The following is an 18,453-nucleotide window of genomic DNA, read 5'->3' as shown; positions in this document are numbered from 1 at the left end:
GGAGTGGAAGGAAAAAACAGAAAACTTCTGTGGGATCAGAGATAACATGGTAGAATTTTCCGGGCATTATTTGGACAATACTGACTGAGAAGTTTCTTCCTTGAAACTGAGCAGTCAACGGGAGGAGCTGATAATTTTTTGGAGGGGGAGGGAGCAAAAGGGAACAAGGGGGATTAAAGTACTCAACAAAATGTCCTTACCCCAAGCATTTACTCTAAATGACTCTTGTTTCTACCTGCCCTGCCCCCCAAATGCAATTGTGTGTGTGTGTGTGTGTGTGTGTGTGTGTGTGTGTGTGTGTGTGTGCTTTAATGAGAAATGGCAATTCACACTACACGTCTAGAGCACTCTGCCCTGTCAACTAGCCAATCTGATAGGCCAAATCATCTCTCAACATTCCACTCAGTATATAATTATATCTCTTACATCCTGAGTATCAAATGGAATTTGGGTTTCAACGTCTCAGCCTTTGCATAACCAGATCCGGCACACAACATGGACTAAATTGTCTAGTTGACTTTTGGGTGTCTTGGGGCTCCTCTGGGAAATAGGCCCCGTGACTTTTCCCTGGTGACCCATAACTTTTCTTTTGCCTTTAAATGTGATGTTCTGTACTGGCTCTGTCAGAAAATAATGGCAGCTTGAGCTTCATTTGGTATATAGGGTGGTTTTTCCTCACCATTCTTCTAGCAGCAGCAAGAAAAGAAAACACATGTGTTCCTTCCAGCTCATAAGGGGATAGGGCTGGCTGGATATGAGTCTCACAGTGTCAGAACTGCAAAAAGCTTGTGAGATCATAGACCTCAAATCCACCCCATCTTACAGAAGAGTTCACTGAAGACAAGAAATGGGAAGCGATCTCCCCAAGACCATACAGTGGGTGGGTGGCAGCAAAACCGAGACCAGGACTCAGCTCTCCCAGTTCCAAGTCCAAGGTTCTTTCCACTGTACCATGCTTCCTCTGTGCCTATTACTACCTGGGTCCCAGCCAGGTCCCTTGAATAAAATCCTCAACCTGGCATGAATGTCATTTTGGCTTGATTCTTCTTCTTCTCCTCCCCAAGGGCACATCACCCTTTTGGTGGGATTTTCCCAAACTAAAGTCCAAATTCAAGAGTGTTATAGGCCAAGAAGTTTGCAGAAGTGGCAAGAAACTGCGAGAAAAAGCGGTGGAGATATGTTACAGGCTGAGTGTCTTAGAGTGTAAGAGAACTTTGAAATCCAGGGGAATGGATCAGAGAGTTACCAGTCATAGTTGCCAGCAGACTCTCCTGTCTAGTAAGTCTGGCAGGTTAAGGACATTAACCCATCATGTGCCTCCTGAGATCAGTCCCCTCATTCTTCTAGCCTATGGTCCCTTCTCTGATGGGGAGCCCTGATGAATGGTTTGGAGGATCCAAACCAATCTCAAAAAATAAAAGACCTTCCCAAACTGCGGTTCTAACTTACCTTCCTCCCATCATGCGTCTGTCATTCATGAATCTACCTTAACCCTTCCTGAATATGATCATTTTTAGCTGATATTGCCTTCATTCATTCAACAAATATGTCCTCAGCTGACTGTGTGAAAGGCCTTATGTTGGGTGCTGGGGAGGGGGAAGGAGAGAGGAAATACAGAGATAAATAGGAAATGATCCTTGACCTTGAGGAGCTTAGAAACTACAGTAGTAAAGGAGAAATGACACACATATGAATTACCATGATGCACAATCCTAGACATTTTATTCTCTAGTGGCTAAATTCCAGTAGCTGGGGTTCTAACTGTTCTAAAATTTTCGCTTTTGAGCTACAAAGGAAAAAAGCTGTGTATAATCTATCTAGCATTCTGAGATTTGGTGAGTAAATCCTAGCTTAATGGCTTCAGAGACTTCAATCCTATGCATTTTCTGCCTTTGTCTTTCCAAGCAAAAGGTTCTCAAAGACAGCAGCAGCTTCTCCTGTGTCCCAAAGACAAGTCTTGCCTTAGGTGGAAGCCTCACTTACCCGCTCGCAATAGAATGACCTGGTCATCCAGGGGTAGCTCTGAGAAGTGGGGGATTCTCTTGGCCCATTCCACCAAGGTGAAGAGCTGTTTGTCTGCTGCTTGGCATATGTTCGTAACAGGGTCGTTGGGCTGCAAAAAGAGAGAGGCAGCATGAAAGATGGGAAAGGCATAGATGTGAGAAGGTGGGGTAGGGCTGACCCTACCAGGACCACTCTCACTCAGGATGAAGCTTAAACTACTGCACAGAGGGGCAGAGACACAATTAGAACTCCAGGCTCCATGTACTTTGCTTTAAGGGGTGGAGAACCCTTCTGAAAATTTACCTCCTGAAGGAAATCCTTCCTAGATTAATGGAAACTCAGAACCACAAGGAATGTCAAAGGTCATCTCTAGTCTCACTCATACCTGAATGAGAGTCCTTTCTACAACAACCCTGCAAAGTGCAAGTCCAGACTTTGTTTGAAGACCTCAAATAAGATATTCTGGAATCCATAACTTCTTGAGGCAACTCATTTTATTTTTAGACAACTCTCATTGCTACATCAAGCTTAAATTTGCCTTTCTGCAATTTTTACCCACTGCTGCTAGGTCCAAGCAAGACAAATCTAATCTCTCTTCCACATGACAGTGCTTCCAGGGTTTGAGGACAGCTATCATGACCCCCTTTATGTCTTCTTAAGCATCCCCAGGTCTTTTGACCAAACTCTGTAGGGGGTCCCTTACCATCCCTGCTGCTCTCCTCTATAGGAACTCCATTGGGTCAAAGTCTCCCCTACAATATGACACACTCGGATGCTCCAGATGTGACTGGACCACAGTGAAAGGCAGTGAGACTGCCCTCCTACACACTATTCCTCTGAAATGCAGTCTAGGACCAATCCCATTAGCTTTTTCAAATGCCATATCACACTGTTGACTACTATGGATCCTCCAGGCCACTGAAAGCCCCTCGATCTTTACCCACACAAACAACTGATCAACTGTTTCTGCCACATAGTAATTGGTCACAGCCAACTACAATCATTTCTTCTGACCCAGCATCTCCCTGGCAATTATATTTGTATTTTCTGAATTTTTGTTTTTCTTGATTCACCACGAGATATATTTTTAAGATCTTCAAGTTTGCCTAATTTCCCTCCTTAGATTATAAGCTAGGTGAAGGAAGAGATCATATTATTTACTTATGGGAGATGTGTGCTTTGGGGATAGGAGGGTTGGAGGAGACACCAGCAGAAGGCCAAGGGCAGGCTGTTGTGTAACAACAGAAATGGAGATCTGAGCACTGACCCTTTGGAACTGGCAGCAGAACTCAAGGTTAAACCAGTGCATGAGATGCTGCTTTTAATAGTGTAGCTTCAATGTCTGGTGGGCTAAGTGGTCATGACTAATGAGGAGATGCTAGAATCACAGAACTCTGGAGCTGGACAGGGCCTCAGAGGTCATCCAGTCCAACTACTCACCAAACACAGGGATTCCATCTACAAGATCCCTGAGAGGTGACCATTCAGCCTCCTCTTGGATATTCCAGTGAGGGGGAGCTTATCCTATCCTAACACAGCCCATTCTATTTTCTCATAGCTCTAATTTTTAGAGCTGAGATCTGCTTCTCCCACCTACTTTTTCTTCTTTTTGCTAAATCTGCACTTTATTTTTTAAATTTGTTTTTTTAATTTATGGAATAAAACAAGCATTTCCATAACACAGTATAATAAAAAAGATGATTGCACATGAAACTGCAAATCTACAGTGCACAACTTGCTAATCCTTTTAAATATACAACAAAGTTAAAAAAATACTCCCACCTACTAATTATCACCTATTGGTCCTAGTTCTGGCCTCTAAAGCTATGTGGAGTAAATCTAGTCTTTCTTTCACATGATAATCTATCAACCACTGATCATGGTAGTATTTCATCCCCCTAACCAACAACTTAAGCTTTGGTATGGGTTCATCCATATGTGGATTACTTAATTGCTCTAATAGCCCAAAACTGACCTGGCCACCCTTTGAGGAGTAGCCCACAGTAGAGTATTCTACTGAGATTAATCCACCTTTATTTTATTTCTTAAGCAACTCTAAGAAGATAAATTACATAGAAAATGCTGACTTGTGCTGGTAGAGGGTGTTTTCTCACCTGGGAATTCCCTGTACTATAGGTCCAGCCCCATTTCTTATGTGCCTATGCATGATACTCTTGAATTCATTTCCTTTCATTCTGAGTAGGGGATACAGGAAGATTTATTGAAATCCAAAGGATATGGGGACCTAAAAAGTTAAGGAACTCCTGGTCTAAATCATCTCTGGGGTCCTTTATGAAGTGTCCAGAGTGAACAATATGTAGCATGTTACCTGGGGCTATCAGAGCTTTGAAGTCACCACGCACACAACAGGAGAGTGATATGAGGTAAGACCTTCTAAACCAAGTGAGCTCAGACTAGGTATGGGTCATTGGATTTCACCAATGATTCTTAGAACCAACATTCTGGCATCTAGTAGACAATTGAAAACGGAAAGACAGATCCTGGGAACTTCATCCAGTTGATGCCAGAGTCGCTGGCCTTTGATTGACACCCTGGCCACTCCACTTACTAGTGATGTGATGTTGGGCAAGTCACCACACCAGAGCTTGGCCCAATGACTTGTATACAGCAGCACCTAATGAGCATCTCTTGAATTGAATTCAACTGAATGGACCCAGTCTTAGCTTCCTCATTTGAAAAAAAAAAGTATAATCCTACTTGTTTCATAGCACAGTTGTAGGGATTAAGTGAGACAACAGATATGAAAATCCTCTGGAAACTGCAAAGTGATATAAGTATGTAAGTATGCTTTATTTTTCTGGACCAATCCTGTGATTTTATTGGTTTAGGGAATTTCCACTGAGGAATTCTCTCCACCAATGTAGTCTAGCACCTGCTCTGCCAATTAGAGTCTAATCAGGGAACTGCTTGTGAGCATCAAAAGTGACTTCCTTAGAGTCACACTACCAGTCTGCGTCAGGAGTGGGATTTGAAACCCAGATCTTCCTCACTCTGAGACCATGTCCCTTTCCACTACACCACATCCAATACACCTCTCTAGAAAGTATTATTAATATAATTATCCTAGTTCCCCAACAAAAGGCTGAAAGGGAAAGTCCCCCTTATATCCCCCACCCCCAGTCCCTTTCTTCTTATCGATTCATCCTGCAAGGGATTGATTTCCACATGAGCCGGGTGCTGGAATTTCATCATTCCATAAAACACAACAACTGAAGCATTGCAGCAGGAGAAAAAAATACTTCCCTTTGAAATACTACCTAATAACGAAAACCATCTGCTCTTTAGTAGGACGTGCAGTCTAAACAGACCAAATCCCTGTTTAAAGAAACTGCTAACTGCTCAAGTGGGACGGCGATTACAAATTGGATGACGAGATCTGCCGCAGCGGTCTGAAAACCTTGGGGACTGGGGAAGGGGGCAGGGAGGAGGAGATATGGGTAGATGGATGGATTTCATACAGAAGCACAGCTTGCTGGGCTAGACTAAAATCACAGGATAATGCAATGGTCCAATAGGAAGAAGCCTCAGAAGGCATCTAGTCCAAGGTTTGCCGGACCTGGTCCTTCCAACAGCTCAGTTCTGGTGAAGGCAGATGCCTTAAAGCTCAAAGCCTATCTCTACTATGAACCGTCCCTGGCTTCTCTAGCTATCCTTCTTCTCCTATGAATTCCTGTGGTGCTTAGAGCCTGAAACTTGCAAATGAGCACTGAATTAATTAAATAGGAAGCCCCTAGAGAGCAGGGTCTGTGCCATACTCATCCGGTATATCGGGTACCAAGCAAAGTGTATAGAGTACATGAGTGTAATGATGCATTTGATTCTATGCTGTTCTCTGTCTCATGTCTTGATTTCCAAACTAGACAACATGATCTCCTAGAAAGAACATGGGACCTGAAGTTAGGAGACCTAGGTTCTGTTTCTGGATGAACCACTTAGTTAACTGTACAACCCGTACAAACCACTACCCTTCATGTGGGCCTGAGTCAGCTCTTTTGTAAAATGGAGAGAGAGTAGATTAGGACTGGACAGGATCCTAGAGACCATGAGCATCCTGATCACAGAATGTGAGAGCTGGAAGGGACTTTGCAGTTAAGCCCACAAAGTCCTATGTCTCCTAGCATCCAAACCACTCATGTTACGTAGTCATTTGATCAAATCTCTGCTTTTTTTCTGCATTCCTCATAATACCTGGCATTGGGGTAACCTGCTAATTAATCCATTAATCTAGAACTTCACAGTAAATCTACTAAAGTTGGAAAGGCTATGGTATCCCTGTTCCTCAAAACATCCCTTTCTAAAAAGAAAGTAACTTCTCATGTCAATCATCCCTGACTCAGGTTGTTCAAATTCTCCAGGTCAAATGAAGCTGACAGCCCTGATGATGGAAGGTACAGCTTAGAGAAGCAGCTGGGTGGCACGGTGGATGGAGCATTGGGCCTAGAGTCAAGAACACTTGAGTTCAAATCCAGCCCCAGAAACTTCCTGGGCAAGCCATTTAACCTGTTTGCCTCAGTTTCCACAAGTGTAAAGTAAGGATAATAAAACCACCTCTCAAGGTGGTTCTGAAGATCAATGAGGTAAGATGGATAAAGCACTTAGCACAGGGACTGCCAATTAGTAAATGCTTGTTTCCTTTCTTTCTCTCTGAATCTCACTCTCCTTAGCTATGAAAAAGAGAAGAATGAACTACATTATCCCATAAGGACCCTTCTAGCTCTGGCACTGTGTAGTTCTTTGATTTTAGGCCTTTACACTGAAGTCAAAGGGACCTAATTTGGAATGATGATAAAAGTATGAGGAGGGGGTGTTTTTGGAACCCTGGAAAAAAGCACTTTATGAAGGGCCTTCCCTAAGAAGACATTTAATGCATAAGGAGACAAGCCACTTGGAGGTCTGGATGAGGACAAGCATGGAATCAGAGCGCTGAGCACTCAGGTGTAAGAAGGTGGGAAGGACTGAGGGATGGAAGCTTAGTACAGGAGAAACAGCATCAGCCTTAGAGGTTTGAAGACCTGGGTCCAAAATCCTGTGACCACAGATGAGCCACCAGAACTCTCTGGGCCTCAGTTTCTTCATGGACTACATGATCTCTGATGTCCCTATAAACCCAAGGGTTCTCTCCTTGAGGAGAAGGGTAGACCCATCTATCCCCTCAGTCCTACCTAACACAGAACAAAGATGGAAGGGAAAGTAGGAAACATGTCTTACTGGACGCACCCCTGAGCACATGCATTAATTAAACTTCTAGACTGTTTAGGGGGTGGGGGACAGTTATGGCATTTGCTGATGGAATTTTAATCACTGTCTCACAAAAAGCGGCTGTCAGGCATTCTCCCTGGAGCAGGCTGGCGGCTCTACAGCTGAGGGCCCCCAAGAGACTATCCCTTTGGGTAAGGGCTTCCAGGCACCACTCTGGAGCATGCCTGACTGAAAAGCTGTTGGCTACCTGATCCTCCTGGAAATGGGGAGCTTGGAAATGTCTTCCAAGGGACAACAGTGACTTGAAACTCTCTCTTCAAAGGCTAATTAAGAGTGATCAAGCTGGGCACAGCTCAGTTACTGGTTTCCTCTTTCAGGGAGTTGAGAGCTGAACAGGATTCTGCTGACTCAGCATGAATCTACTGTCAACCTACTGTGTGTCCGTTCCCGTGGGAGATATACAAGGAGGTGTGTGGTGGAATGGGTAAAAGTATGGGGCTAGGAGTCCAGAGACATAACTCAACTCTCCCACTAATCCTCTTTGTAACCTTGGGCAAATTGCCTCCCTTCCCTTAGACTTCAAATTTCTTCCTTGTATAACATGGGGAAGTGGGGGTGGATTAGAATGGGGGGGGAACGAATGAATTAAAAAATTTCTTAAGTGTTTGCTATGTATCTAGCACTATGATAAGTGCTGGGAATACAAGGAGGAAAATGAGACAATTTTCTCAAGGAGCTCACATTCTAATTGGGGCAAAAAAACTCATAAAGGAGGGTTCAGCCACAGGGTGGATGGAAAGGTCTAAGGATTCTTGAGGTACAATCACAGTTCTTAGGGTGACAGTACATGAGATTCTGGAGGGCATACACTGGGCAAGTCATCCTCAATCTCACCAGAAGCCTGGAGTTAGTGATTTTCTGCTGTCCAAGCAGGATGAGCAGCCATGTCCAGCTGGCAAATGGGGCCGGGAGTAGAGACAACTGCAGAACGATTTTCCTACAAGAGAGACCTAGCCCACCAACACTGGGAAAGGGAGTAGTGGGTCAGAGGGCTGGAACAGAGTGGTGACTCTGGGTTCCTACCTACAGTGGCAGGGATGGAGAAGTAGACAGTGCCAAGTCTGAGGAAGTCAAGTCAAAGCTTCTTTCACTGGTAAGGAAACTGAGACCAGAAAAAGGGAGTGACCAGCCCAAGATGACACATCTCTAAGCTCCCTTTCACTGAAAATCTCTATGATTTTCTGACCATGTCTGTTATTGTTATTATTATTTAGTGTTATTAATATAGTAAAGGAAGAACACATGAAATAGAGACAGAATAAGCTGAAACAGAATCCCAAGAGCTGCTAGACTGTTAGTAGGACTGTGAACCCTGAAGGAATTCAAAGAAATCAAAATACTTCCTAACAGAGGATTTCATTTGCTGGAAGTTTTCACATAGAGGTTACACCAACCACTTACTGAAAAAAGCCATAGTGGGGCTTCCTACTTAGCTGAGGATGGACTCAGTGGCCTTTGAAATCCGTTCCAACTCTGAGGTGCTCTGATTTCTACAAAGTTATGGGATCTTTATGGAGCCTGGCCCTAAGCTACACAGGGGTACTGGTTCCTTCCTGTACCTTCTTCCTTCCATTGTGTCCCTTCTCTTCAACCAGATTGGAAGCTCCCCAAGATCTGGGACAGTGGTTTCTCCAGCTTCCCTGTCTGACATGGCATCTGGTAAGGAGTTCTCCAGGCAGTAGGCAATCTGCTGGCCTTAACTTCATCAATACTTGATTTATCCACAGTTGTAACTTTGGGGCACTGGAGAGACTCCTTCCTCCCCTACAAAATTTTCCTCCCCTGGTAACTGTTGCCAATGACATCTTAACCCAGGGGTAAAACTCTCAATTGTCCAATGAAATACCAAGCTTCAAATGCTTAGAGAGAAAGTAATGGCATTCACTGGCATTCACCTAGAGGTATTGTAGAAATGACTTGGACTTCTTCCATAGAGCAGAACTGGATAAAGCAGAGTGAGAACAATAAGGCTTGGGAACCTTGGGCATGTTTTAGTGCCTGGAACACTGGAACTGGAGTCAGAAAGAAAAGAGGATCATAGTATTTAAATCTGGAAAAAAAAAAACTTTCAAGGCCAGAGGTATCAAACACACTGCCCATGAGCCAAATTAAAATGTAATTGGGAAATATTTAACAAAATAAATAAAAATACAATAAAACATAGGTATCACACTTTTAAAACTAAGTCAAATATGCAGCAGGCAGGGATCCTCATGTATGGTTTAGTAGCCCATTTCCTATTTGAGTAAGATACCGCTGTTCAAAGTCACTTAATCTAAACAGCTCATTTTAGAGGGAGAAACTGAGGCCCGGAAAGTTTAAGTGACTTGCCCCAAATTAAACAGGTAGTAAGTAGAAGAGACAGGATTTTAACCTACATCTCCTCTGACTCCAATTCCACTGCCTTTTCCAACATAGGACAAAAAGAAGACTAAGCCAGAAGCCAATCCCATAGCTTCTACTCCAACCTCTCCCACAGTGGGGAGCTCACTACCTCTCAAAGCGGCCCATGTCACTACTGGACAATTCTAATTGTTAGAAAGTTCTTCCTTACACTGACCAGAGATCTGACCCCTCTGTAAGTTTCATTTACTGATTTGAGTTCTGTTCTTTGAAGCTGCACAGAAGAAATTACTTCTTTCAAGTGTGCCTTCAACTACTTGTATCCCCAAACTTACTGCTCTAGTCACATTGGTCCAGTTGCCTCCCCGCACATTCCTTCTATCATCCCCGGGCACTTCAAGGGGCCCCTTCCTAGACTGAAATGCAGCACACATTCCCCTTCCCAGCGGCCTGTGCTGAATTATGCAGGAAGCAGTATTCAATTTGCTCAGAGACAGGAGGAGATGATGTGTAAGATAAAGTCATTTATTCTTGCCCCCTCTCTGAGGCTTGTTTTCAATTCAACACAAGGTTCCTAACAACTTCCCCCCAGCCAAGAGGTCACCAAATCCTACTATCCAGAACCCAGCATGGTGCCTAGCATAGAGAAGGCACTTAATAAATGTGGGCTGAATGGGAGGGGCAGGATCAAAAGGGCCCTCACTGCATCTCTCTGCCTCTCTTCCCCTAGAGTGAGCTCACTGAAGTACTAGAGAGTAACCTTCCATGAGGAGCGACAATAACCGCAAGATGCTTGCACAGGACTAGCTAGGCCAGACCCCAAAGTCCAGTCCAAAAATGCTAGATTGTTGGATTTTGGATTTAGAGCCCAATGAATGGCTCCAAAGTCTAGGAGGGCCACAAATTCGCTTCTCCCCTCCATAGCCCAGAGATTATCTTCACACAAAGCTCTTGAAGCAAGGTCAGGTGCACATGATAGGTTTGCACGCTGATTAGAGCACTCTAATAGAGGCCAAGACAATCAGTTTAATCTTCATGGGATTATTTGACTTTATTCTAGTCCAAAGATACTTCACCTTTTTTGTGTCATGGATTCCCCTTGGGCAATCTAGTAAAGACTATGGGCCCCTTCTCAGAATAATGTTTCTAAATGCATAAGGTACATAGGATTATAAAGGAAACCAATGATATTGAAATATGGTTATTAAAATACTCAAACAAGTTCATGGATCCTCAGATTAAGAATGCTTAATAATATAGCTATGTCAGGCACCTAACAAATCCTAAATACAGTCTATGACCATCTGATAGAGCCTAAGTCCTGGCCACAGTCTGAGGTTTGACCTCAGACACAGCCTGAACCCTAATCTTGATACCAAAGTGAACCCAGCCAGAGCCTAAACCCTGACCCCTGACCCCTGACCCCAGCCATAAATGGAATGAGCCCTAACCCCACTATAGACTGAACCCTAACCCAACTACAGAAAGAACCATAACCTCAGTCCAACCCTGGCCACAGGCTAAACCTTAAAGCAAACATAAATTGGCCCCTTATTCTTTATGAAAGACCGTCCCCCTATCCCCAGCTACAGATTAAACTTTTAAGCTTGGCTCATCGTCTTAGAAATGACGGTTAAAAATGAGACCAGTGTTTAGAAGGAAACCTAGTCCCACCACATGAGACATAACTCAGATACTCTGTACTACCAAGTAAATGCATACAAAGTGTTGAACTGATTGTCAGCCACGGTTATTATTACTAGTGGTGCTATTTTCTTACATGAAGGTTGGCAGTATTATGTATACATAAGACCTGGATCAAAATACAGGAGTCCTACAGTGTTACAGTGTGCCTGGGGACAAATTACTCAATTTCCTGATGGCTCAGTTATTCTAGCTATTAAATGGGAATAAAAGCTGCTCCTGTTCGCTCCGGTGGGATAAGAAGAGAAGATGAGATCGGACAATTCGGAGATTAAAAAGGTGTAATCTAATCCAACCATCATCACTGGAAGGCAGTAGGAACCCTTCTCTTCTGTGCTGACACAGTTCTGCTGTTGTCCAGCTGGGAAGCTCCAGTAGGTGGGTCTATACGTCCCCTCATCCTAGACATAATCAAAATTTGGGCATTATCATTGCCTATAAACCCTTTATACGGTCATGCGTGTACTTGACCTAATGAATACACACACACACATATACATACATACATGTGCATATATATACTTTTACATACATATATATCTATATAAACTCAGATATACACATGCACACTGTGTGACTAGATAGTCAACAAGCATCTATTAAGCACCTACTATGTGCTAGGCACTGTGCTAAGTGCTGGGGATACAAAGAAAGGCAAAACAAAAATAAAAACAAAAAACAGCAGCAGCAGCAGCGAGTACAAAAAATAGTCCCTACTCTTAAGGGACTCAGGTTCTAATAAAGAAGACAACATGCAAACAACTTTGTACAAAGAAGCCACAGACAGGATGAAAAGAAGAAAATTAACAGAGGGAAGGTACTAGAATTAAGAGGGATCTGAAAAGCACAGACTTGAATCTACACACACACACACACACACACACACACACACACACTCTCTCTACTTGCTAATTTATGAAACATATTCTTGTCCCTTTTCTTAATGGATCTTCACATTTCTTTGAGACAGCTAGGGCAGAAATAATTTTCTAAAGATGAGGAGATTCAGAAGGTTCACCGATCAAGAGTTGGAAAGGAATTCAGAGATTATCTAATCTAACTCCCTCATTTTACAAATGAGAAAACTGAGGCCAGTGATGATTAAGTGACCTGGTCACTGTCACACAAGAAATGTGTCAGGGGGAGGGGATTTTAACCGAGGGCCAGTGTTCTTTCTATTGTATTAATGGTGCCTCCATGGATTTGCTAAAAGGGATAATGAACTGAAATTCAAATCCAGATCTCCTAGAGCTGTGCTTTTTTTTTTTTTTCCATTCCATCATGCTTTCTTTCCAGCTTGGTATAAGCTGCTAGAAATATCTCTTTAAACTGTCCTTTGCAGTGTCCAGATCAATATAGTCTCTGGAGGGGGAAAAAAAAGATTTTTATTCTGGATACTGTCACTGACCACACAAGACACCTGGGTAGTAAACAAAGAGTTAACTATAATAACAACCCATACTTATATTGTGCTTTAAAGTTGACAGAAAAACTTTCTTTAGTCCCCAGGGAGGACAAAGGGGGCAGGAGAGGGGACGGGCTTATGGAAGGCTGTGAGAGTAGCACAAATACCACCATCTATACCTTATAGACGTGGAAGAGGTAAGTGGCTTATCCATGGTCATCCAGCTAATAAGCATCCCCTTAATTAATAATAATACTTGCAATAATAATAATGACAGTAACAAAAAACAATTTAGTGATTTATGGTTGCTTACAAGTATTTAACATGCATTACCTCATTTGATAAATTATACCATTTGAGAGGGTATAATTCTAATGGGCAAGAGCCCATCGAGTTCAGGTGAGTACTCTTTTGACTTCACTACGATCTATTCAGATTTTGTTGTAAAATGTCCAAATATTCGTCAACACACTGAGTCTGGAAAAGGACTGCGGGTGAGGGGAGGGGTATCCGAGGAGCCATCTACTCTTAACTGACACTATTACAAATTTTTTTCCATTTACTCACTGAATTGGGATTCAGTCCCATGTTTGCCTCAATGTATGTCTCTGTCTTTGGCTCCACAGCAAGTTCGGCTTCCAAGATCTTCTCCACTGGCATGTCCTCGTTAGCGCTGCTGGTTGACTCCACCTCATTCTCATTCCGGTCTTTGCCCCTCTGCCTCTCCTCTTGAACAGCTAGAAAAGAGGAGGGATGGATGTGAGCTACGGATTCCACATCACCCACGGAAGGTCCAAGAATATGGGAAAGAGACACGGTATCCCTCAAGGCCTTCACACCAAACTCCCAGCCAACAAGCGTGTCACGGCCCAGGGGCTACATGACGGAACCTTAGGTTCTAGCTACAAAAAGGGAAGGCCCCATCGGCCATTTTCTCAGTGCAATTTTCCACTGGAGAAATGGGAAAAGGAGAGCCTTCTAGAAAAAAGCTGTACAGGCGTGGTCAACTCTCAATTATCCGATCCATGGATTGTCCGCACTTATTTTTTTTAATTTTAAAGCCCTGGCTGTCATTTCTTTAATCCCTGAACACACATCCCCACACTATCTGATGAAATGCACAATGAGAACATACACTCATTTTAATATTAGATCAGAACTACTCACAAGTTAATACCTACACGAAATGGGAGAAGAACATCTGTTGAATATCCCATAATGTTAAAGCAGGAAGTGCTATTAGAGACCATCTTGTCCAACTCTATCATTTGTCAAAGGAAGAATCTGACGCTGAGAAAGCTGAAGTGAATCACCCAAGGTCAGACAGCAAGTGAGAGGCAGAACTGGGACCCAAACACAAGTCTGCTGACTCTCAGCCCAATATTCTTTCCATGACAGAACACTGCATCCAATGCCAACTAAAATAGTTTTTGGAATTATTTATTGCTTTGGATTACTCATGCTTGGGCTCCCTTCAATTAGTGTAGACAATTCAGAGTGGAAGATACCAGAAAAATGATCAGTCAGAGAAGGAAACATATCATGGGGGAAGGAGAATTGGATCTGGAGTCAAGGAGGACCTCTGTTCAAATCCAGGCTTTGTGAAGTATGTGTGATCTTGAGTAAATCATTTAACTTCCCCAGGCATCAACTTCCTTAACTATCAAGGGAGGAGACTGAACTAGATCTCCAAGATCCCTTCCAATTCTATGAACATAAATGCCTGGGTAAACTTCACTTTGAGAAGAGGCTTCAAAGAAAGCCAGGGACAGGACATCAAGCTAAGAGGACAGACTACATGAGGATCTTGCCAGATAAGATGAACCACCCACACAGGTTGGGTTTAATGGGAAGGAACCAGCTGGGTGGGGCTCTGCGGTGGCGCCTTAATGGTGCCCACAGTACTCCACTTGTAGCTTGGAGCGTCTGCCCTACAGAAGGGAATTCCTTGCGGTTGCTTTGAGTCACTGCCCCCACTCCAAGGGCCTGCTCCCACCTTTGGTGTTGTGTTACCCATACAGGAGAAAACACTGAGCCTGGGGCACTTTGCCACCCATCCCCCACCACACCTAACCTGCTGAGCCTCCTCTCTCCTGGGTTCTGGACTCCATCATGCTGTAAATCACCCTTTCCACCTACATCTTCTCTGGTTACCTGGGGCCTCAGCTGCTTATAGCTAGCAGCCAAGATCAGAAGCAACGACAGATAGATCCATGGATAAATGAGGCAGGTTGGAAGGGGAAAGAAGAAATTAATTTGGAAAAGTGATCAAAGGGGCCATTCATATAGTCTGGTGCCTTACATCTTGTCTTCTCCCGGCAAGCTTGAGCATGGGAATGGATGGCTCCTCAGAGAGAAGAAGTTTCAGTTCAACAAACATTTATTCAGTGAACACAGTATGTGAGGTACTGTACTATGTGCTAAGGATGAAAACATGAAAAATAACATAGCAGCTGCCCTCAAGGAACTTGTATCCTCCCAAAGAGCACACGACATGTATAAAAAGTGTAAAAACATCTAAACTTGTTGTATGAATTGTACAAACGTTTATAAAATTGGAATTGTACAAGGTAGAGAATGACAGTGACCCAGGAGAGATCCAGACAAAATGTTCCAGGAACATTTGAGAAGGAGGAGATGGGAATCTGGGTTAGGTTTCACAAAGTACAGGCTAGTCTGTGAGCATGCACACAAGCCTGAGCCAGCAGGAGGAGAGCAGGAACACTCGGTGCCCTCGTCCAGCTGGGCTGTAAGGTCCCTTGTGCATATCCTCCAGTCTGAAGCAGGGAGGGCTCCTCCTCCTCCTCCCAGCTGAGCCTTAGGGTCCCAGGGGGCACCGGCACCACCCAGGGCTCCTAAGAAAACCCCAGGGACATGGAACTGCAGTGTCTTCTGTCTTCTCTTAAGTAACCCCTACTTCACAGAGAGCTGGAAGCCTGACCAGTTCTTTCCAGAGCTGGGTTTCTATGGACTCCAGACACTGTTGCTCCCCACCCTTCATTCCCAGAAAACAAGATGTGAAATGCCCAATAGCTTCCTGTGCCAATCGAACTTTGCACCAATTCTTCTTCCCCTCCTCCCCCCTTTATTTTCTCCAGACCATCTGTATTTATGTGGTCTTTGTTCCACCTTCCTAGTTTACAAATCCCCTGGGACAGGGACAGGGACAGAGGAACCTGTGACCTGGAGGCCACATGTGACCTTCTAGGTCCTTGGGTGAGGCCTTTTGACTGAATCCAAGTTTTAAAGAACAAATCCTTTTAAGGGGATTTGTTCTGTGAAGTTTGGTTTCAGTCAAAGGGCCACACTTGAGGACCTATTTGTTCTGTGAAGCTGTGATTCAAAGGGCTGCACTTGAGGACCTAGAGGGGATTTGTTCTGTGAAGCTGTGATTCAAAGGGCTACACTTGAGGACCTAGAGGGCCACATGTGGCCTTCAGGCTGCAAGTTCCCCACCCCTGCCCTGGGTGGTCCTAGCAAGGTCTTCCAGTGATATTATTTCTGCAGATCGACTACTCCCCATCTCTTACCTCCTTGCCTTTGCTCACATTAAGCTAAGACTCTTCTTCACTTTCCTCATCCAAGGGGCCCTTTAAAGTCAGTGACTGAAATGTCTCCTCTTTCAAGGAGAACCTTCCTCCATCTTAGAGGTTGGTGAAAACCTTCACTCTCCAGCTTCATATGGTACCTTTTCTCTCTAACACACTGATCATGTAATACTGTCCATTATTTCTCTGTGTGTCTTATCCTGTTATGAGACTATCCATTCCTTGGGGTGGGGGGGGGGCGGATGGGAGAGGTATATAAAATTAGAATTATATAAGGTAGAGAATAACAGTGACCCAGGGATCATAGATCAAGAGTGAGAAGGAACCTTAGGGGACACTGAGTTCAAACCCTTCATTTCCAGGATGAGAAAAAGAAGTCCAGAGAGAGGTTTGGTGACTTACCCAAGGTCACACAGGTAGAATTTGAATCCAGGTCCTTCCTGGTTCCAATGCTCCATCCGTGCTATATTACTTAATAAATGTTTTGTTACTTTTTTAAATGTTGTTAAGAACTGAGAACAAACTCACATGGCCTTAGAGTGGATAGAAAACTGGCTCTAAAGTTGGAGGATCCAATACTGTTGGAATTTACCTCCTGTTTGGAGAATTACTCATTCTTAGACTCCCCTCAACTACTGAGAATGATCTAGGATTGATGGTACAGGAAAAGTGAGCAGACAGATAAAGGAAACATGGGTCAGTCAAAAGGGAGCTAGATTTAGAGTCTGAGGGGCCCTCAGGTGAAATCCTGGCTCTACTGTGTGACTTTAAGCAATGCATTTAACCTCTGTGGGCCTCAGTTTCCTTATCCGTAAAATGAGGAAGTTAGGCTCAGCGACCTCTAGCTCTAAATACACAAGCTTGTGAATCCTCACAGATCATCCCATTTCTGGCTGGGTCATCCCCTCTACCACCTCTTGTTGGTTCACTCCTGGCAAGAGGACTGGATAAGGAACCAGAATTTCAATCCTAGCTCTGCCATTCACTATCTGTGTGACCTTAGGGAGGTCACTGGAGCTCTCTGGGCCTCAGTTTCTCTAACTATAACACAGTGAGGAGAAAAAGAGAATAAATGATCCCTAAAATATTTCCAGCTCTGAGTCCTAAGAGCCAAAGTTGGTCCTATGCTCAATGGTTGGACCAAATTACAGGCGAGGAAAGCTACCCTGGGCTGAAAAAGAGAAATCCTTGCCCTTGACCAACTTTGTTCTGTTAAAAATGCACAAGGCCACAGTGTGTCCATGTGCTCTGAATGTGAACCTGCCACACCGGACAGGCAGCAAGCAAAGGCACCAGGGGGTGCTCAGGACTGATTAGATTGTGGAAACCTGAAGCCTTAAGTAGTGTATGCTGGAGCACTTTGTAAGACACAAAGAAAACACACACACACACACACACACACACACACACACGCTGCCCCTTCCCTGACCTCGGGAAACTCATCTGAAGCTCAGTAAAACGGGGTAGCCAAGAGTAAGCCTTAAGTTCCCATCCCTATCTTCCCTTTCAGGCTTTCACATTAGGGGGAAAAAAGTTTTCTAATTAGCTGCAGTTCTGAGCCCCCCCTACCCACCCTACACCACCCCCACCTCCAGCCCCCAATTTCCTAAGCGGGAATTTAGGCTGTTCAGCAATCCGTCATTTGCCAGATCCTACCCTAGAGGGGCAGAACGAAGTGATTATTGTAAATCTAGCCCTGGTAAAAGGCCCTGGCTCCTCTGGGAGCCCAGGCACAATATAAAGATAAAATATGGTTATGTTTGCAAACAGCTAGATGTCGAGTCACTGGCAGTACGCGCCATGCTTGGAGCACCAGCTCACTGGAGTCAGCATATTCCTCTAGTTCTGTGGGCTTGGCCCCATGATTCAAAGGGGCTTCTCCAGCTCTCCACAGCTACCATCTGGAGCTGGAAAAGCCAAGGGCAACGGAGACTTTCCAAGCAAGCTAACAGAAGGTACAAAACCTGTACAAGGACCACAGGGATTCACGGATGGTTAAGAGATAGAAGGGATGGACCCTGGAGCTGTTTCTAGTTTGACCAATTCATTTTACAGAATAAGGGACTGAGCCCCAGAATAGGGATGGGACTTTCCCAAGGTCACACAGCTCATCAGTGGCAAAACTGGGACTCAATATTATGACCCCTATTTCTATCCAGCCCTGTAGCC

The 18,453-nt window shown here is 44.1% G+C and overlaps 1 protein-coding gene across 1 annotated transcript in view; it reads right to left on the bottom strand.

Annotated features, from left to right (window-relative positions):
• The window catches only part of RXRA (retinoid X receptor alpha), a 289,592-nt gene that overhangs the window by 24,991 nt on the left and 246,148 nt on the right, over positions 1-18,453 (bottom strand). The window contains exons 5-6 of the mRNA XM_036751476.1: positions 13,304-13,473; positions 1,984-2,113 (exon numbers count right to left, since the gene is read on the bottom strand). Coding sequence (XP_036607371.1) covers positions 1,984-2,113; positions 13,304-13,473 — 300 coding nt within the window. The remainder of the gene's footprint in view (positions 1-1,983; positions 2,114-13,303; positions 13,474-18,453) is intronic.

Source organism: Trichosurus vulpecula, chromosome 3 (assembly GCF_011100635.1).
Source record: "Trichosurus vulpecula isolate mTriVul1 chromosome 3, mTriVul1.pri, whole genome shotgun sequence".
Lineage (NCBI taxonomy): Eukaryota > Metazoa > Chordata > Mammalia > Diprotodontia > Phalangeridae > Trichosurus > Trichosurus vulpecula.
This window is presented reverse-complemented; position numbering and strand designations above follow the sequence as displayed.